Genomic DNA, 17,834 nt, shown 5'->3' with positions numbered 1-17,834 from the left:
CCACAATTTGTACTTCTCTTAAGTTTTGTCCCATCAGCATCGTATTCAGCAAACATATTTTAAGAACCTGGATCGTTAAACGAGAAAACAGTGACAAAAGATGGATTTATAACAAATAGGCATATTTCAGTTTTTCTGTTGTGGGTGCCGTGCTTTTGTTGTTGCCAGTGTAAGGAACAAATAGTAGCCAAATTTCTATAGAAAAAAAGAGAGTAAAAAATAAAATGTCATATTTGCTGTTATCCTGCCCCCTGCCCCACAGACACACACACTTGTAGCTAGCTAGACTTGTAGCTAGCTGGAGTGTTAGTGTGGAAACACATTAAAGTGTCTCCCAGAGTTGTGAGTTTTTGCTTGGAGAGCCGCCATGGCTAGAAAAATGGTCCTGGGTGTAGAGGAAAACAGCTTTGACTGCCTAGCAGAGTTATTGTGATGGTTGTTGTCAAGGGAGAGCATTGAATGATGGAAGAGATAGAAATGTAACAATCTAACATCAATAGCTTTGGGCATGTTTTTAGCAAATTACTTCGAAAGATGTTACCCTGGGGTTAACACTATCAATTTCTAAATCATTTTCAATTTTTATCTACATTTGTTTTCCTAGGGGGTATGTTGTTGTTTAAAGGCCCTGTCCTGTCTTTTACACAGCCTGCTTGTTTCAGACTTGAGTCCCCTTGATAGTTACTGTAATTTGCTGATAGGAGCCCACTTCTTTACTAAGAGCCAAAGGTAATGATGACCCATGAATATACATGACTGTGCTATAATTGTATTCTCCAAGAGTTGTGACTTTAGGCAAATGGGTCCCCTTTTCTCGTCAGAAAAGTTATGTGCCCTTTTTTTTTTAGGAATAGGAGAATGGATGAAGTTTTTTTCTATATTAAAAATGCTGTTAACCTCATTATTAGGGCAAGGATGTGCACAGTTAATGCAGCTTTGAATGGATGTATCATGACCTTTATTTACTCTTAATTGCACTCATTGGGTCTGTTTATGCAGTCATGACTTCTTTTTCTGTTTACTTTTTCACTCTGCTGGTCATGAATGATAATGGGGTCGGTGCAATCTCAGGCTTGCAATCCTCAATATTTCAAGGGAGCTGATGCCTTGTAAACGCACACAGGGTTGTGGAACAGCTGGCTGCAGGTACCCATATAATTAAGCAGATTATAATAAGCATCTCATATACAGACAGGGTGGTCATATTTTAACTATTCAGAACTGGCAGCAGACCGGATCTCTGCATGAAAACTGTCAGTCTGGGTGGTTTTATAACCATGTTGGCTTTTAATAAATGAAAACATTTTTAGCACACAGATGGTAAGGAAAACCTGTCCCTCTGATATGAGGACAGAGGGAGAGGTAGAAAACCAGCCTGGAGGTTGTACCAGCAGAGAATTCAGCTCCCTGGGAGCCAAGTTTGTCTAAACTTCCAGCAGACTGACATACATAGACTAAGTAGGGCAGGCCACAATGATCAATAACAGGGATCTTTTGAGGACCCAGCCTTTTTACATGGATCCAATTTGGATGTTCATTAGTTCCAGTTATTTCAAAGGCCTGTGCAGCTTGTGACATGCCATCAGACATGTGACTTGTGGATTTTGCCCAGGGGTCATCCAGAATCTCTCTCACTCCAATTTCCTTCAGGATTTCAGTATGAAATCACAAGTACGAGCCGTTTGTGCTTCTGAAATACCAACAGCTAATGACCATTCACAGCTGCTGCCTTCTGGGGTCAGTGCCGTCTGAAATGGCACTGTCACATCTAGAAGGGAAGGCTTGTGGCTGGCTGCTAAAGGGCTCAAGCCTCATGATAAGAGATACGATGACTCCAGCACAGCTTAGATGGCAAAGAAGCATGGTTTATTCAAATGGATCAAACCCCAGACAGCGAGTGTTAGTATGGGTGAGGTGATGAATCATACATCATTTCTTTCCATAGTGAAAACGGTAAAATGTTGCCATCTTGGTAGTTTAAAAATCCATACATCTTATAAATCTATCCCCTGCTTCCTCAGTGTTAGCAGAAACCCAGGTTCTAATCTATATTCTGTCTGTTTTGAAAGTAGTTGACACTTAATTCGTCAGAGCAGAATATGAATGTTTAACTAATGATTGCAGTGGAGGTGAGGAACCTTTTAAACGTGGCGAGACAGATCCTTCACCCCCCCCACTCGCAGGAGGTCACTTCGGTCACCTGTCAGTCTCATGTCATCAATGTGGCTCACTTTTTCCTTTGTGATGTGGCTTGTGCACTGCAAAGGAAATTCCCAGCCAGTCCACATAGGACTTGAAGTCACCGCTGATGAATACTGACTTCCTTCTCCACTTTCCCAAACTCCACTTGGGACCAGTCCCAGCAGGGATTGCGTTGTTTAGCACCAAATTTTAGGAATAATAAACACAAGCCCCACTTGCCAAAGAGCAATCAGGATCATATTTTCAGGCTCCCAATTGTTCGCTTGCAGTCATATCTTTATCTACAATACACCTGATGTTGTATATAAGAGCTTTTCAATCTGTGTGTCACTCCCCACACTCCTCCCAGGGCTGGAAAAGGGTTAGTTTAACGTTCGATTTGCTAGTAAAACTGAATTACTGTGTTGTGAAACGATGCATGTCTAAAAAGCGTGTCACCAACATGAAAAGTTTGGAAAACACTATTGTATATGATGTCAGAGGTGGGTCTGCCTTAGAAGGAAACAGCCACGTGGGCCTAACTGCTGGGCCTAATTAGACTCACAGGTCAAAGGTTCATCACTGCTGGTTTGGAGCATGTACTGAGAATTCTAGGTATTTAAAATGCTCCTTAACAGATAACCTGTAAACAGTTAAACTTTACTAGGCTCTTTCCCAAATCACAGGTGGTTCAGAAACAACTTAATTCAAAGCTGGCTGAGCAGTTCTTAACTCTGACCTGAGAGTCAAAGGAGCCCTTCTACAAAGAAACTCTTAAAATAAGGAATTATTTGTTTTGGAGCGGGTCTAATTGCAATTAGCAAATGACACTAGCAAGGCACTATGTAGCTTCAAACCATCTGAGGCCTTTTAATACATGATATAAACATGTCAGATATATATATAATTCCAGATACCATGTGTAATGTAGTGAATTCTCAAGAAAGAGAAGCTGGTGACCTAGATGTCAATAAAGTAATGTGGGATGTTAGTCTAGCACTGCAGCTAGCCTGCAGTCAGTGCAAGGAAAGTCATTATCCTTAAGCAATAATTGTTAGGAGCTGGTTTGGCAACTATATTAACTTGGAGGAGAAGAGGTCTGTGAAAGTTATTATTGAGGTCTTTTCCAGTCAGAATGCTGCTCGCTAACATGAAATGTTCATGAACGATGAACTTTCATTTGAACCAAAAATTGTAGCCGTAGATAATAAAAAATATTTCTTTCTGAAAAAGGGCTCGACGAACAGGGTTCTGGTATAATAGTTTTCTTGTAAGATGGTCTGTCATTTCAGAAAAGAAATGCTACCAACTTGCTTGCAAAATATATGTCTGGTCAGAGCATTTTTTTTGTTGTATGTCAATAAAATGATGTTTGTGTTCTATATGTTAAACATATTAAAGACTCAATCTGTGACCAACATCTTCCATACAGCATAGTCTAGGGGGGAAAGTGAACTTTTTGCTGTAGCTTAGTTATGCCTTCTCAATTTCTGTCAACCTACACTGTGGAGACATTCATATCAAACACATTTTTAATGCTGTTAACCTCCTTGGGCACTTCACCAAAGACACCAAGAAAGCCCATCCTCTAGGAGATCAGTTCCTATAGAGATGTGAAGCACAAGGTGCAAAAAAGTGACATTTTTCATATCAGGGCCTAAATAGAAAGCCTTGTGGTTTCTTACATTATAAAAGAAAAACAATTAATATTGTGTATCCTAAATTTTCCAATGTACGGTTCATAGTATAATTAACTTTGTTTTTTAAAGATTGCAGCAGGTCAATCTTTTGCAGCCCTCTTTTACACAGTCATGTATAATTACCTTCAAAATTTTCTGTCCTTTCCATTAAAAAAATCATGTCTTGTTAGACTTGAAAGGTGCAGCTGTGGAGTCCTTTCAGAACTATTTTACAGAATAGAATAGTAACGGTTTTATTTGTTTGGCTATAAGCCATAACAAAGATTAAAGATACTCAGAGCTGAGCCACAAATTTGACTCCTAATTTCCTGGTTGCCAACACAAATAGAGAAATAAGGAAGGTAACACAATTTTCCTTGTCCGACAGCAAAAGACAGTAGTTGGGGATAACGGTGGACTTGTTAAGTTGTGTGGCGATAGATGTTTGACCTACCTCCAACCAGCAATCCCAGAAGCACAGTAATTCAAAAATTAGCCCCATGGCATATGACTATTCATAGTCACAGCCACCTTTAGAAAAACTAGTGCCGCTTCGTATTATTCTGATGTCGCTGTGATGGCTGCCTAGATAAATATTTGTAGATATATTACTGTGGTTAGCATAAGGAACCAGAGGAACTGCTTGCCCCAACCCTGAGAACCTGTAGCCATTGTTGGACTACGGCTCCCATCATCCCTAACCATTGGCCATGCCGGGCGATGCTGATGAGAGATGGAGTCCAGCCCAACCAGATGAACCCTGTGCTCTTGATGGCTTAGGGAAGTGGTGGCAAACCTTTTAGAGACCGAGTGCCCAAACTGCAACCTAAAACCCACTTATTTATTGCAAAGTGCCAACACGGCAATTTAACCTGAATACTGAGGTTTTAGTTTAGAAAAAAACAACTCATACATTAGGGTTAGTGTAACCCTTTCCATTGATATATAATTTTATGGTATAACTCAGTGCTTTTTTCTATTTAAAATGTTAAGGGATACTCTCATTTTGACTCAAGAAAATCACCATCGGGGGAAATAAATACAGTTCTAACTGGGGAAATTAAATACAGTGAATTTCTTCTCCCATTAAATTCACAAAATGTTTAGGGGTTTGCATCCCACTGTGTCCTCACAGAAAAAAAGCACTGGTATTAGTCCCCAAAAAAGTAGTATTATGAGCCATCAAACCTTGGAAATACACTTTTTCCAGAAGGTGCACTGGAGGGCTTGTACTAAGAGCCACTAAGAGCTTCTTGGGGGGGGGAGGGGGGAATTATCCTGAGTTGAGCTTTGGTTCAACACCATCACAGACTTACACCAATTGTCTCCACCACAACGGCAGCCAGTCGAAAACAGCACTTGACACAGCCACCAATCACATGCACTAGCGACGCAGGGAATCTCCTGCTTGTGTCCTTCAGGAGCCCAGAGGAGCCGGAGAGCACCATCCGCCTAGTCCATGGGTAGGCAAACTAAGGCCCGGGGGCCGGATCTGGCCAAATCGCCTTCTAAATCCGGCCTGCGGACCTTTTGGGAATCAGCTTGTTTTTACATGAGTAGAATGTATGCTTTTATTTAAAAGGCGTCTCTGAGTTATTTGTGGGGAATAGGAATTCGTTTATTTCCCCCCCAAAAAATAGTCTGCCCCCCCCCACAAGGTCTGAGGGACAGTGGACCGGCCCCCTGCTGAAGATGTTTGCTGACCCCTGGCCTAGTCCCTTTGTGTGTGTGTGCTCTCTCTCGCTCTCTCGCCCATAGACCTGTTGCTTCCATGCTCCAATCCCCCCCTTCCATGCTCTACGGAGCGTTTACCACCCATAATGGCATGGGGGGGGGGAGAGAAGCCACCCAGCAACGGTCCTGTTTTGGTGACTATGTGCATGCCCACAGAGAGGGCTCTGAGTGCCCTCTCTGGCACGCATGCCATAGATTCACTACCACTGGCTTACGGTCATAGTTAGCTTGACCCCACTGCAGTGTCTTCTAGTATCTAAAGTTCTTATGCTTTGTGAAGCAGATCTTCTCAGGAGCTGGGGGAGTTAATAGTGTGTGAATTGCAAAGGTATGTAGGTGGAGGAGTGATAACTTCAAGTTGCAATAGAGCTCAGCCCAGAATTAAAGCCTTATGATGTATAAATATTGATGAATTTGTGAGATTAGTTTTTAAATATTAATGGCCCGTTGTTTGCAAGCAATATTATAGTCAGCTTCTTGAGTGTCAGGCTTCGGTGTTGCTCTTCAACCTTGCCATCAAACAGATGATGATTAACTTATTAGCGCCTAGCATTTACTAAGCGCCGAGCAATAAAACCTAGGGTAATAGACTATTCCTATGGCTTACAAGGAAAGGAAATTTTGTTTCGAAACAAACACAGATATGAATTTAGTTCATCATCTTACCCCAAGCTATCCATTAATAAATTATAATTAAAATAATTCCTGACATTTATATCTAGCATTCAGGGTGTTCAAAGTGTTTCGCATATGTTGTTCCCATAATCCTTTCAACAGCCCTGCGAGGCATGTCTATATTTTCATCCCTGTTTTGTAGGTGTGAAGCTGAGCCTCATAAAAGGTGGGCTGTCCTGAGGCAGCCTGCTGAATTGGTAGCAAATGAACTGGGGTTTTTCTTTCATTCCCAATGCATTGTGCATTTTGTTATACTAATAATGCATTTTTTTTCTAACTTAAACACAGGACATAGGTATGCTGATGGCTTGTGTCCAACTAAGTCCCACTGAGCAGACTCTTCAAGATCAATGGACTTAAGTTAGAGTCCCTTGATTTAAATAGGTCTACTCTGAGTATGTCTTATTCAGATAGAACCCCTGTGAATATTAGTGCAGATTAAAGAACTTGCTTGACAGTTTCCTTTTTAAAGTTTTTGTAGTTTAAGCCCTCTCTCTGAAGATCAGCGCTCATTTTTGTTTTGGGTCTGTTTGGCTAGAAATTATCACATTCAAGTATCAATCACCCAGCTGAAACTTGATTTATTTTCTGAAGTGAAGGGGGATTAGGCAGAGTTTCAGCTTTTAAACAGAGCGTCTTGCAGTTTGGGAAAGACTTCCTAAGTGTCAAACTAAATATTTGAGGGAAATCAATTATTTGCAGAACTGAGATTCATTCAGATGTTCCCCTGAGCAAGGAAGGCATACCATCATCCAGGACAAATTCCAAAGTAAACGTAACACTGCTAGTTTAAACAACAACAGGCAGAACAACAAACAAGCCCTGTGGCACCTTCACAGTGTTATTGTGGCATCAGGGCTGCCATTCAAGCTTTTAGACCTCCGGCCTATACTGTGCTATCACTGCATTCAAAGCGCTTTGCAGAACGAATTGCTGTCGAATAAAATTCCACCACCCCAAGGAGTGTGCTGCTTAATTCAGATTACAGAAGACTACAATGAGCAGCTTCTATAAGCATCTGTCATTCTCCTCTATTGCTAGAATTCTCCCATTGGTGCTTGAATAGCAGGGGACCAGCAAAGAAACCTGAAAAAGATTTGAATTATTATTATTATTAGGTTTCCTAAACTATATTTTTGGCTGCAGTTTTCCTGTACTATTAGGAGAATTCTCTTCAGACTTTCTTTTCCTAACTAGTTAGGAAGCTGTGTCTATAATGTTTCAGAGAGACATGACTAATCACTGTTAAATTCTGTAACATATTAACCCCGTGGCTCTGTCCGACAAGCATGAAAGGGCCGCAAGAGCATATCTCTGTCCTTCGCTCTGGGATCATTTTTCTTCTTGATTCATTGCTTTTTATGTCCAGATTCAAACTAGATTCCACAACCAATGCCTTATCACGGAGTTTTTGTTCTTTGCTGGCAATTTTTAACCCTCCTTGGCAGTCTGGCCTTTCACCTTCTGCTGAGCCAGCATCTTTGTTAGACCTTCTGGGCTTACACAGTTTAGTAATGCCATGATTATTTAGCGCCGTTCTAGGTCCTTGAACTTACGATCTGCAGTAATAGTGCGAGCTGCGTACAAGTTGTTTGCAGCAATTTTACCAATATAGTTATGATAAATACATTTTCAGCAGCATGTAAGATATAATCATTTCATGGAGCAGAAGGCTAATCCTCATTAGGGAGTCCCCTCTCTTTTGTACTTGAGAGGCAGCTCTTGAAAGGAATGCTTACAGGAGGCAGAATGTTCCCTAGAAAAGGGAAGGGAGAACATTCCCTAGGACCAGGGATCCATTTTCAGACAGGGTCCAAAATAGTTGCGTAGAATGCATCAGGGGTGGGTACCTTTTTCAGCCCAAAGTCACACATTCCTGGGGGGGGGTGAGCATGACCAGAGGAAAAAGTGAGTGGAGCACTGAATGCAAATTTTACCCTTGTACAGTAGGCTAGTTTTTGCTATTATTTATTTCTTGTGTTTATATCCCACCTTTTTCCTCCAAGGAGGCCAAGATGGTGTACACGGTTCTCTTCCTCCCCATTTTGTCCTCACAGCAACCCAGTGGTGTAGGTTAGGTTGGGAGAATGTGAGTCACCCGGAACGTTTCATGGCTGTGTGGGGATTTGAACTTTGGTCTCCCAGGTCCAACACCCAGTGGTCCCAGTGGACCCAGTGAGGACCCAGTGGTCCTCAAACCATTTTTTCTCTGGGTCACACTATCAGAATAAAATTTTGCTTGCACCAGACCAAATTTTATATTGGTAAGAAATATGTTGGGAAACAAAAAGAAACTACTCCTAGCAGTGGTTGATTTGTAACATAGAGCACAAGTATTTTATCATACGATCATGGGACATCCAGAAAATATAAAGCAATGCAGCTCCATAGGAGCTTGAATCATTCCCAAAATATAATTATAAACAAGCCTCTTACATATGTACCTTAACTACAAACTCCATGAGAGGTGTGAGGTTGCTTTTACAAGATAATCTCATTTTTACAAGGTATAATTAGAGACAAACAAACTCTAATCTTTCCATCATCGCAAAGAAGCCTTTCTCTTTTCTGATCTTTCATATTTCTCAGCGTTGGAAATCTCTGTTCACAACAATATGCCATAAAGAACTGTAGAAGAATAGCCAGTTCTCTTGAAGAGAGGTGTGGATACTGTTTCTGGTTGTATATCTCCGCCCCCCCTCCCCCGCAAAAAAAATAAGATACTGTAGTGCAGGGCTTTCCAACCTTTCCATGTTGGTGACACACTTTTAAGCCATGCATCATTTTACAACACAGTAATTCAGTTTTAATAGCAAACCAGAAGTTGAAACCAACCCCTTTCCTGCCCTGGCAGAAGCAGGGAGAGCGTTCGCGCAACATACCTACCTTTTTTTTAGCCCTATAGGACGTGCCATCCCATAAGGCTCACCTAGTTTTTTTGGGGGGGGAAATAAATGGGGGGAAATTATTTGTCCCCCAGGCGCAGGGCTGGGGCAGCCCGAGCTTCCCCCAACCCCAGCTCCCAAACAGGCAGCTCTCTGCAAGCTGTGGGAGCCCAGCGCCGGCTCCCGCTGCTTGCTGAGAGGTCCGCGAAGCCTGGACGCGCTGAGCTCAGTGCACGCAGGCTTCAGCATGCAGGCAACTCTCCGCAAGCAGCGGGAGCCCAGCGCCGGCTCCCGCTCCTTGCTGAGAGGTCTGCGAAGCCTGGACGCGCTGAGCACTGCGTGCGCAGGCTTCAGCATGCAGGCAACTCTCCTCAAGCCGCGGGAGCCCAGCGCCGGGCTCGCGTGGCTTGCGGAGAGCTGCGCGAAGCCTGGAGAGCGAGAGGGGTCAGTGCGCACCGACCCCTCTCACTCTCCAGGCTTCAGCGAAAGCCTGCATTAGGACGCACACACATTTCCCCTTCATTTTTGGAGGGGAAAAAGTGCGTCATATAGGGTGAAAAATACGGTACATACAGCAGCTGACACACTAATGTGTCATGACAACACAATTTGGAAAGCTGTGCTGTGCTGAGCTGAAATGTCCTTGAATCTTCCGAGCACGTTCGTCATCCTGTCCCCCCCACACCAGTGTGGCGTACCACAACCTTTGAGAACCACTGCTACACCACTCTGGCTGACTTCTGCACACACACTCTCTCTCACACTTCTCCCTGTCTCTCCTATATCCAGGAAAGCAAGAGTCATTAACTGACTTCAAGGACACATTACACTGCAGGGGTCAGCAACCTTTTTCAGCCGTGGGCCGGTCCACTGTCCCTCAGACCATGTGGTAGCCTGGACTATATTTTTTTTTGGGGGGGGGATGACCAAATTCCTGTGCCTCACAAATAACCCAAAGATGCATTTTAAATAAAAGCACACATTCTACTCATGTAAAAACACCAGGCAGGCCCCACAAATAACCCAGAGATGCATTTTAAATAAAAGGACACATTCTACTCATGTAAAAACACGCTGATTCCCAGACCGTCCATGGGCCGGATTCAGAAGGCTCTTGGGCTGCTTCTGGCCCCTGGGCCTTAGGTTGCCTACCCCTGCATTACAGCCTGCCAAAATCTCTCAACAAGGGTGTGAAGCAAGCTTGGGGAGGCTGTGTGGCCTTGAGAAAGGACCACAGAGAAAGGCCCGGCGGGGTGCTTCTGGCCCCTTGGCCTGAGGTTTCCTACTTCCGGAATACATTTTTCAGGCAAGAATAATACTTTCCAACATAAAAAAGCTTGTAGTTGTGCCAGCATCCCTTGATTAAATAAAAGGCATAATCTTAACCATGTGCACTTTTGCTTGAATTAATATGGCATCTCTATTACGAACTGCTGCCAAGTGTGAGGAGTTCTAGGAAGCGAATAGTGATGGAGTTTTGAGAATAGTAGGTGGGTGGAAGGGATAACAGGCTAATACTGGAAGGCGAAGCTAGAGAGATGGGGGGGGAGTGACAACTGTCAGCCAGGGGAGGGAGGGATACTTGACTGGGAAAGCAGCAAATGTTCGTAAATCGGAAAAGAGAGTAGGATGAAGGTTGCAAGGCCAAAGTGAGGGGGAGTGAAGAAAGCATAACATGATGAGTCTGCAGACTCATGACTGAAAAAAGAAACAAGTTGCATCCCCTTTCAAGGAGGAGTGCCTCTGTAGAAGAAAAATGGAGCCTTGTACTACCATCAGAAGATGGGGGTACAAAAAAAGGGGGGGATGTGACTGGTTTCTCTCCTCCATTTTTTTCTTCTAATAAAAAATCATTCCTCTAAAAGGGATGCAGAAGAAATCTGGTTCAGCCACAGTATACAACGTTCAAGCTTAAAGGTCCAATTTGCAAAACATCTGCACAAATGAGATTGTGCAGATGGAAACTCTTCCTCTTCCTGACACCTTCCTCTTGTTTCCTCTTCCAGTCAGCCCATCTCACAAACTCACTTGCTTCCATTTGCCTTTGGCTTTGTAAGTTTAAGTAATTACCACAGTGGCCCCAGGTCCTGCGCCCTTGTCAGATGGAATCACCTTTCCAGGTATCTTTGCAAAGGTACTGAGTCACGCTTAGCTTCCTTTCCTGAACCTGCTCTTTTCTTTTAAAATAAAATAAACCAGGGTCTCCCTTGTTTTTGTTTGCAGTTTTCTCAATAAATTAGACAATTTTTACATCTGTGACTTCACTTTGATCAACAGTGCCAGAACTGTGGGACTTGAAAGGGGGAAGTGAACATTTGCACAGCTGTTTTCCTTTTCATAATCACAGCCGTTCCGATCTGCATAACAATGAGAGCCAGCCTGGCATATTTGGCAGCCCACTCCAGTGACCTCTGTGGGAGGTGGTGGAGCAGAAGCAAATCGCAGAACATGGTGGAAGAGCTCATTTGAATGTGCTCGGGAGATGAGAGGCATTTTCTTTCCCTTGGCTGAGCCACAAGGGTGGCTGTTCAGTGTGTTCCAACCTCTGTGCAACTTGGTCTTTTATTTTAGACCAGTCAGGTTTTTGGATATTTGACTGGAGAAGGTGATAACAGTAGAACAAAGGAGAGAAGTTGCAAATGATTTCTCATTGGCTGGAGTGGGCTATCAGTGACTAATTATCTATGATCTGCCTCCACAGTTGGAGGCAGCAATGCTTCTGAATACCAGTTGCTGGGAACCACAGAAGGAGAGAGGGCTCTTGTGCTCAGATCCTCCTTGAGGGCTTCCTACAGGCATCTGGTTGGCCACTGTGAAAACAGGCTGCTGGACTAGATGGGACATTGGCCTGATCCAGCAGTTTCTTCTTGGGTTTTTATGTATTGGTTTTGTCAAGCATTACCGTTTCCTGATTCTTCATCCGCACCTCTTTCCAAACAATAACACTACCGTTTGGATGTCCAGCCATGTTTGTTTGTTTTTCTGTCATTCTTTGCTTAAATTGTATGTAGCAACCTTTCTGCATCACTTATGCATGGTGGGGCATGTATGAGTGAAGGAACTCCCCTGTGAAAGAATTGGGTGTTTGTCGGAAAGAACTCTGGTAAATGAGCAGTTTGTCTGGTCAAGTAACTCAGCTTGTTTCATAATGACAGTATGAAGTCAAGCCGCCGTATTTAAAAATCAGTTTAAAATATAGTGTGGAAATTAGTCTTCCCCATTTGTGTCACCTGTCAGGTTCATCATCAAGTCAACAAAAGCACTGAGGTGAATTAGGCATGTTGGCCGTGCAGTCTGTGTGGGGCTTGAGCCACCTGCAACTTGGGGCTTCTACAACAGAGAAAAGAAAGGAACAAAATGGTGCTAAGAGCAGCAGTTCTGAAATGCTGGCTATTATCCTGCCTGTGAATTGCTAGTATTTACTATGAATTGTTGCTGCATTTGATGCCACAGTGTGCAACGCTTGAAAATGAGGGGATGGATTTCTGTAAAGAAGATGGAGGCCTGCAGAAGTAGTGTCCAGTGGAGAATTGAACATGATCTTAGTTTAGGTTTTGAATCTAATTAGAACTCTGCCATTTATTAATTATCCTTCAGCTTTTTGACAAGCAAACTATGAATGACTTGGCAGTACAAAGAAATCGATAAGCGCTCAGTACATTAGTGCTTTCCTTGAGTTGCTCCATTTGTTTATTTTTTAGATTTTGCCTCAGTTGCTGGCTGTTCCTGCATGCAGATTTTTCAGTGACAGAGGCTTGTCATTCTAAACAAATTACTCCTATTTCCAGCCACTAAAACCCAAGAAGTTCACATATTAAATAGAGCAAGGAACAACTGATTTCTTTCCTAATATAAAGGTACGAAATGTGTGGTGGGCTGTAAATTGAAACTAGAGTTTCTTCTAACACCTGAATTTGAATCCTCTAATAGAAATGTAAATTAGGAGCCTTTCTTGCACAGGTGGCACCCTAGTACCAGGCCATTTTTCTGTGTCCACCTTCTCCCATTCATGTTTGGGTTTGTTTACCCCACGATGAATAACCTAGTCTAACATGCATCCCCCAAACCTCCACACATGAGTCCTGCTCCACAGTTTGGGTGAGCTGTAGAAATCTTAATGGGAAAGATGGAGATCCAGTTGGAGACCAAGTGGCCTGCCTTACCTTCCCCGATACAGGATTCTGAGCCTTCCAAATTATTTATCATACCCTAAAGTCTGTAGCTCTTGCTTTCCCCATAGTGCAGATCCAAGAGGGAAACATCCCAGTTAAAATGCACTCCAGTGTCTTTAAAATTCACATTTTTGTCCTAACGTTTACCTCCTACTACTGTGGTCAATATTATTGATTTTGTTCTGCCACTGCATTTTCTTAATCACTCTGAATGTCAGAAAATCATATTAAAAAACCGGAATGACTCCGTGGGATGCCTTTATTCTGCTGCCTATACCCAAGATTCACTGCTCATGTTCTGGTGGCGATTTCAGATATTTCAGCATTGTTTGATGCGTCTATTGTGCACTGAATGCTTTTGATTGAAATTCCTATTATTGCTGAGATTCCTCCATCTTCCCTAGCTAAACATTGTACTGCTTCTTTGAGGAGTTAAGAATGAGCTGTTGTACCAGTGAACGTGGAATAGCAGGTGGTGGGAAAAGCCCTTGTGGACTGACCATCGCTCGGTCAAAGGTCCCAATTTCCATGTCCGGCATCTCCCATTAAAAGGAAAAAGTAACAGATAGGAAAGATCTCCATCCCCGAACTGCTGCTTATGTGGACAATTTGTATGCAGGGGAGGCTGGTCCAATAGGGCATATGGGGCACAGCCCCATGAGCCTTGGCCTGCCCTCTTACTTACATCCTGTCGAGAGGGTGTCACTGCCCGTCAGCTTCCTTCTCCTTAGTCTCAGTGTTGCCCTTGTAGAGCTTGGCAGTGGGGAGCAAGGTGGGGGCAAAACTAGAGTCAGTTGGCTCTGCCTGTCATTGGATCTGGCTCCACTTACAATTTCGGCTCCCTGCCTTTCACCCTACCAGCCCCAATGGGCACCAGCCACCATTGGATGAACAGATAATTTGACCTGGCATAAGGCAGAAAATTCTATGTTCCCCTGAGAAGTCATGACAAGTGACATGATCTCTGCTGCTCCTGTGCACTGTGCTCAAACCATACGAGTTTAAGTGAGACTGATTCCTTGGATCTGTGAGTGTTTTACATTTCCCAGTTCTTTTTGTAACACTTTCATCAGCAATTGAGGCTTAAACTGTTGTTGTTGTTGTTGCTGCTGCTGCTGCTGCTGCTGCTGCTGTTGCTGCTGCTACAATAAGACTCCCTCTTCAAGCACTTGGTAACACGGTTCTCTTTTGTTGAAGTAATGTTTCATTGTCAGTGTGGTGGGTATAATTGCAATCTTCACCTGGCACAAGTATCTGAAGTCAATAAAACTGGGCACACGGCCATGCTAGGATACAAAACAAAGTCTCAGAATATGAATTAAAGATGGCAAACTTCATTGCCCCTTGTTCCTTTCGACACTTGCATAAATTGTCAACTCTGTCAATCAGTCCTAATCCCCAGATCAACACAGTGAAGGAAGACATACATTCCAAACAGGCAGCTCACTACTGCTGACTCTGTTCTCAAGAAATATGTTTACATAGTTCTGCATATGAGAGTTGAATATTTAGATATTACAGTGTGAGTTTCATTTAAATATAAATGGCCTAGAGGCAATGGAAAGTGAAAACGCTGCTGGCATGATGCAGAGGTGGTCTCTCCATAATCACTTGGGGAAGCTGTAGAGCCAACACAGGGATTGTTATGCATGCAATTTTTGGTTTGTCAGTGACACTCTTTAGAACCATCATATAGAAATTATAGTAGCTGCTATTGTATATAAGCCTGTCCTATGTGGAAATAAACTTACCCTTGAAGTTAAACCATCAGCCCTGTTCAGGGAAGTTTTTAATGTGTGACATTTTAATGTATTTTTAATCTTTGTTGGAAGCCGCCCAGAGTGGCTGGGGAAACCCAGCCAGATGGGCAGGGTACAAATAAATTATTATTATTATTATTATTATTATTATTATTATTATTATTATGGAACAACCACACAGTTTCATTCATGTGAATAGTGTCACCGAGTGCAGTAATAGTACTGGAATACTTGGGGTTGTCAGATCAACTCAGGGTAAGCACACTGAATTTAATTAGTCACAGCCATCATTTTCAAATAGATCTGCTCTGAATAGGACTAATATTGGATACAAACATGTTACGTGTACAATTTTGTGCTGAGTAAGTTTGCTGCTGCAGACCAAGATGAAGAGGAGAACCATTATTCTAGTTCATCTTGAAAATAAAGTGGAAATTCTCAGCAGCTTTTAAGCACTGGAAGATCAAAAAGTCAACCATTAGATGTGTGAAAAGTTCTGACAATTCCACTTTACCGTTACATGTGCTCCCACCTTATCTGTCCAAAAGTGTATCTTGCCTCACAGGAATACAAAGATGGTTTTGACTAAGGAAAGGAGTGCAGAGGGTGCATTAAGGTGTGATAAGTCATGCCTAATTGCAGTGACAAAACTCTGCCTTCAAGCTCCCATCTATCACAAAAGCTGTGTGATTTATTGTATTGTAATTTACATCTCCTGTATCTTACTGCTTCATTTAAGGCCCTTGATTTAAATGCTGGAGCACGTCTTGGAGCACACAAAACATAGAAAGAATGCCATCATTATAACTATAGCAAAATGAAATGATAGGTCAAGGTGGTATATTCATCACAAACATGCCTCTAGATTTATTTTATAAACAAAGTTAAGGACTAAGTGCCAGAGGTGGGTGCGGTGGGTAATCTGTAGCTCTCCTGATTTTGTTGGACTTCAACCCCAGGTGGTCATTGGCTGATGGCAGTTACTATTATTTATATCCCACCTTTTAGCCAGAGCCAAGACTCAAATGGGCTCACAAAAATTAAAACAAATACCAATAGAACAAACATAGCTAAAAACATATAAAAAGTTATGGTTAAAAACTATCTATGGAGTTCAAACTATGTAAAAAAACAACGACATCTAGAATAAAAAGAATGGAAAAAAGTGCAGCACACTATTAAAAGCCCTTTCCTTAAAAGCGGCCAGTTTCCAAATCCTGCTGGAATAAAAAAGATCTTCACCTGCCAGTGGAAGGACAAAAGGGGAGAGCCCGTCTAGCCCTTCTAGGAAGGGAGTTCCAAAGTCCGGGGGCAGCCACCAAGAAGTCCCTCTTCCACATTCCCACCAAGCATGTCTGAGTGTGGTGGGACTGAGAGAAGGGTCTCCTCCCCTGAAGATCTCAGAGCCCGGGTAGGTTTGTACAGAAGAATACAGTCCTTCAGAGACCCTAGAATCATAAAATGGTAGAGTTGGAAGAGCTGAGGGTCATCTAGTCCAACCTTCTGCAATGAAGGATTCTCAACTAGATCATACATGACAGATTGCCATTCAACCTCTGTTTAAAAAACATACAAGGAAGGAGAGTCTACCATCTCTTCTGGGTGTCCACTTTCAAACAGCTCTTGCCGTCAGGACATTCTTCCTGCTACTTCATCTCTCTTGAATCCATTAATTTGAGTCCTAGCCTTTGAAGCAGGAAGAAACAAGCTTGCTCCATCCTCCATGTGACATTTCTTTAGATATTTTAAGATATCTCCACTCAGTCTCCTCTTTGCCAGGCTAAATATACCCAGTTCTATCAACCATTCCTCATAAGGTTTGCTTTCTGCTCTAGGAAGGCATCATCCAAGTCATCTGATTTGGAGATCTATAGCAGACATGCACAGTATGGTCAATGTTGTTTCCCTCTCCTACAATTTTACCCATATACTCTCAATCTGTCATTACACTGCTAGTCACTGTTCACAGTAGTGAGCCATACAGACCAATGGTCTGACTCAGCAACAGGCAGCTTCCTGATTCCCAGACCTATCTGCAAGGTAATGTATGTGAGATGCTTGGAACTCTCCAAAGTATTATATCAATGCTAAATGTTTCTGCTGTTAAAAGGTATTAATGGATTTTAGGGCTCAAATATGGATAAAGAGCACCTAATCCTATGACTCTAAACCAAAAATGTTTTGCTTAGAAGGCCTTAAGCAATGTATTCATTGTGTCATCTTTTCAATTGCATTCCAGCGGGACAACTGAGTCAATCAGCACATTTTGCCCTCCAGCTCCCATATAATGTCCTAGGCTTGGGACGCAGCGCCAATTTTCTTGATCACTTGTATGTGGGCATTCCTCGCCCATTAGGTGAAAAGGTATGTTGGGACCCCAGTTCACATATAATTGTATTGATATCAATGTGCATTTGGTTTCATACCTTGCTCAATATCACGTTGGCTTCTTCTTAAAAGGGTGGGATGGTGAGAATGTGTTGATGTGGGCTTCAGCCAGAGAATTGTGGTTTCCATGGCTGACCTACAGGTTAAAATGACCAGGTAAACAGGCCCAGTGGAATCCCAGTCGACCTTTTCCCTGCAGCATGGGCATTTTTGTTGTTTAAAGTCCTTTGAGACCTTGGAAAGGCATTCTCAACCTGGAATACCTTTAACATTATGGTTGTACCTAAGCCTGATTGGGACCCAAAGGGCGTGGGTTTACATCTATTTTGGCCTCCACCCACAGGACATTCATACAGTTGT

At 42.7% G+C, this 17,834-nt stretch overlaps 1 protein-coding gene across 1 annotated transcript in view; it reads left to right on the top strand.

Annotated features, from left to right (window-relative positions):
* The window catches only part of ITFG1 (integrin alpha FG-GAP repeat containing 1), a 110,237-nt gene that overhangs the window by 79,886 nt on the left and 12,517 nt on the right, over positions 1–17,834 (top strand). The window contains exon 15 of the mRNA XM_081924054.1: positions 17,326–17,450. Within this exon, the coding sequence (XP_081780180.1) occupies positions 17,326–17,450 (125 nt within the window). The remainder of the gene's footprint in view (positions 1–17,325; positions 17,451–17,834) is intronic.

Source organism: Podarcis melisellensis, assembly GCF_964234715.1.
Source record: "Podarcis melisellensis genome assembly, chromosome: 8".
In the NCBI taxonomy this organism is placed as follows: Eukaryota; Metazoa; Chordata; class Lepidosauria; order Squamata; family Lacertidae; genus Podarcis; species Podarcis melisellensis.
This window is presented reverse-complemented; position numbering and strand designations above follow the sequence as displayed.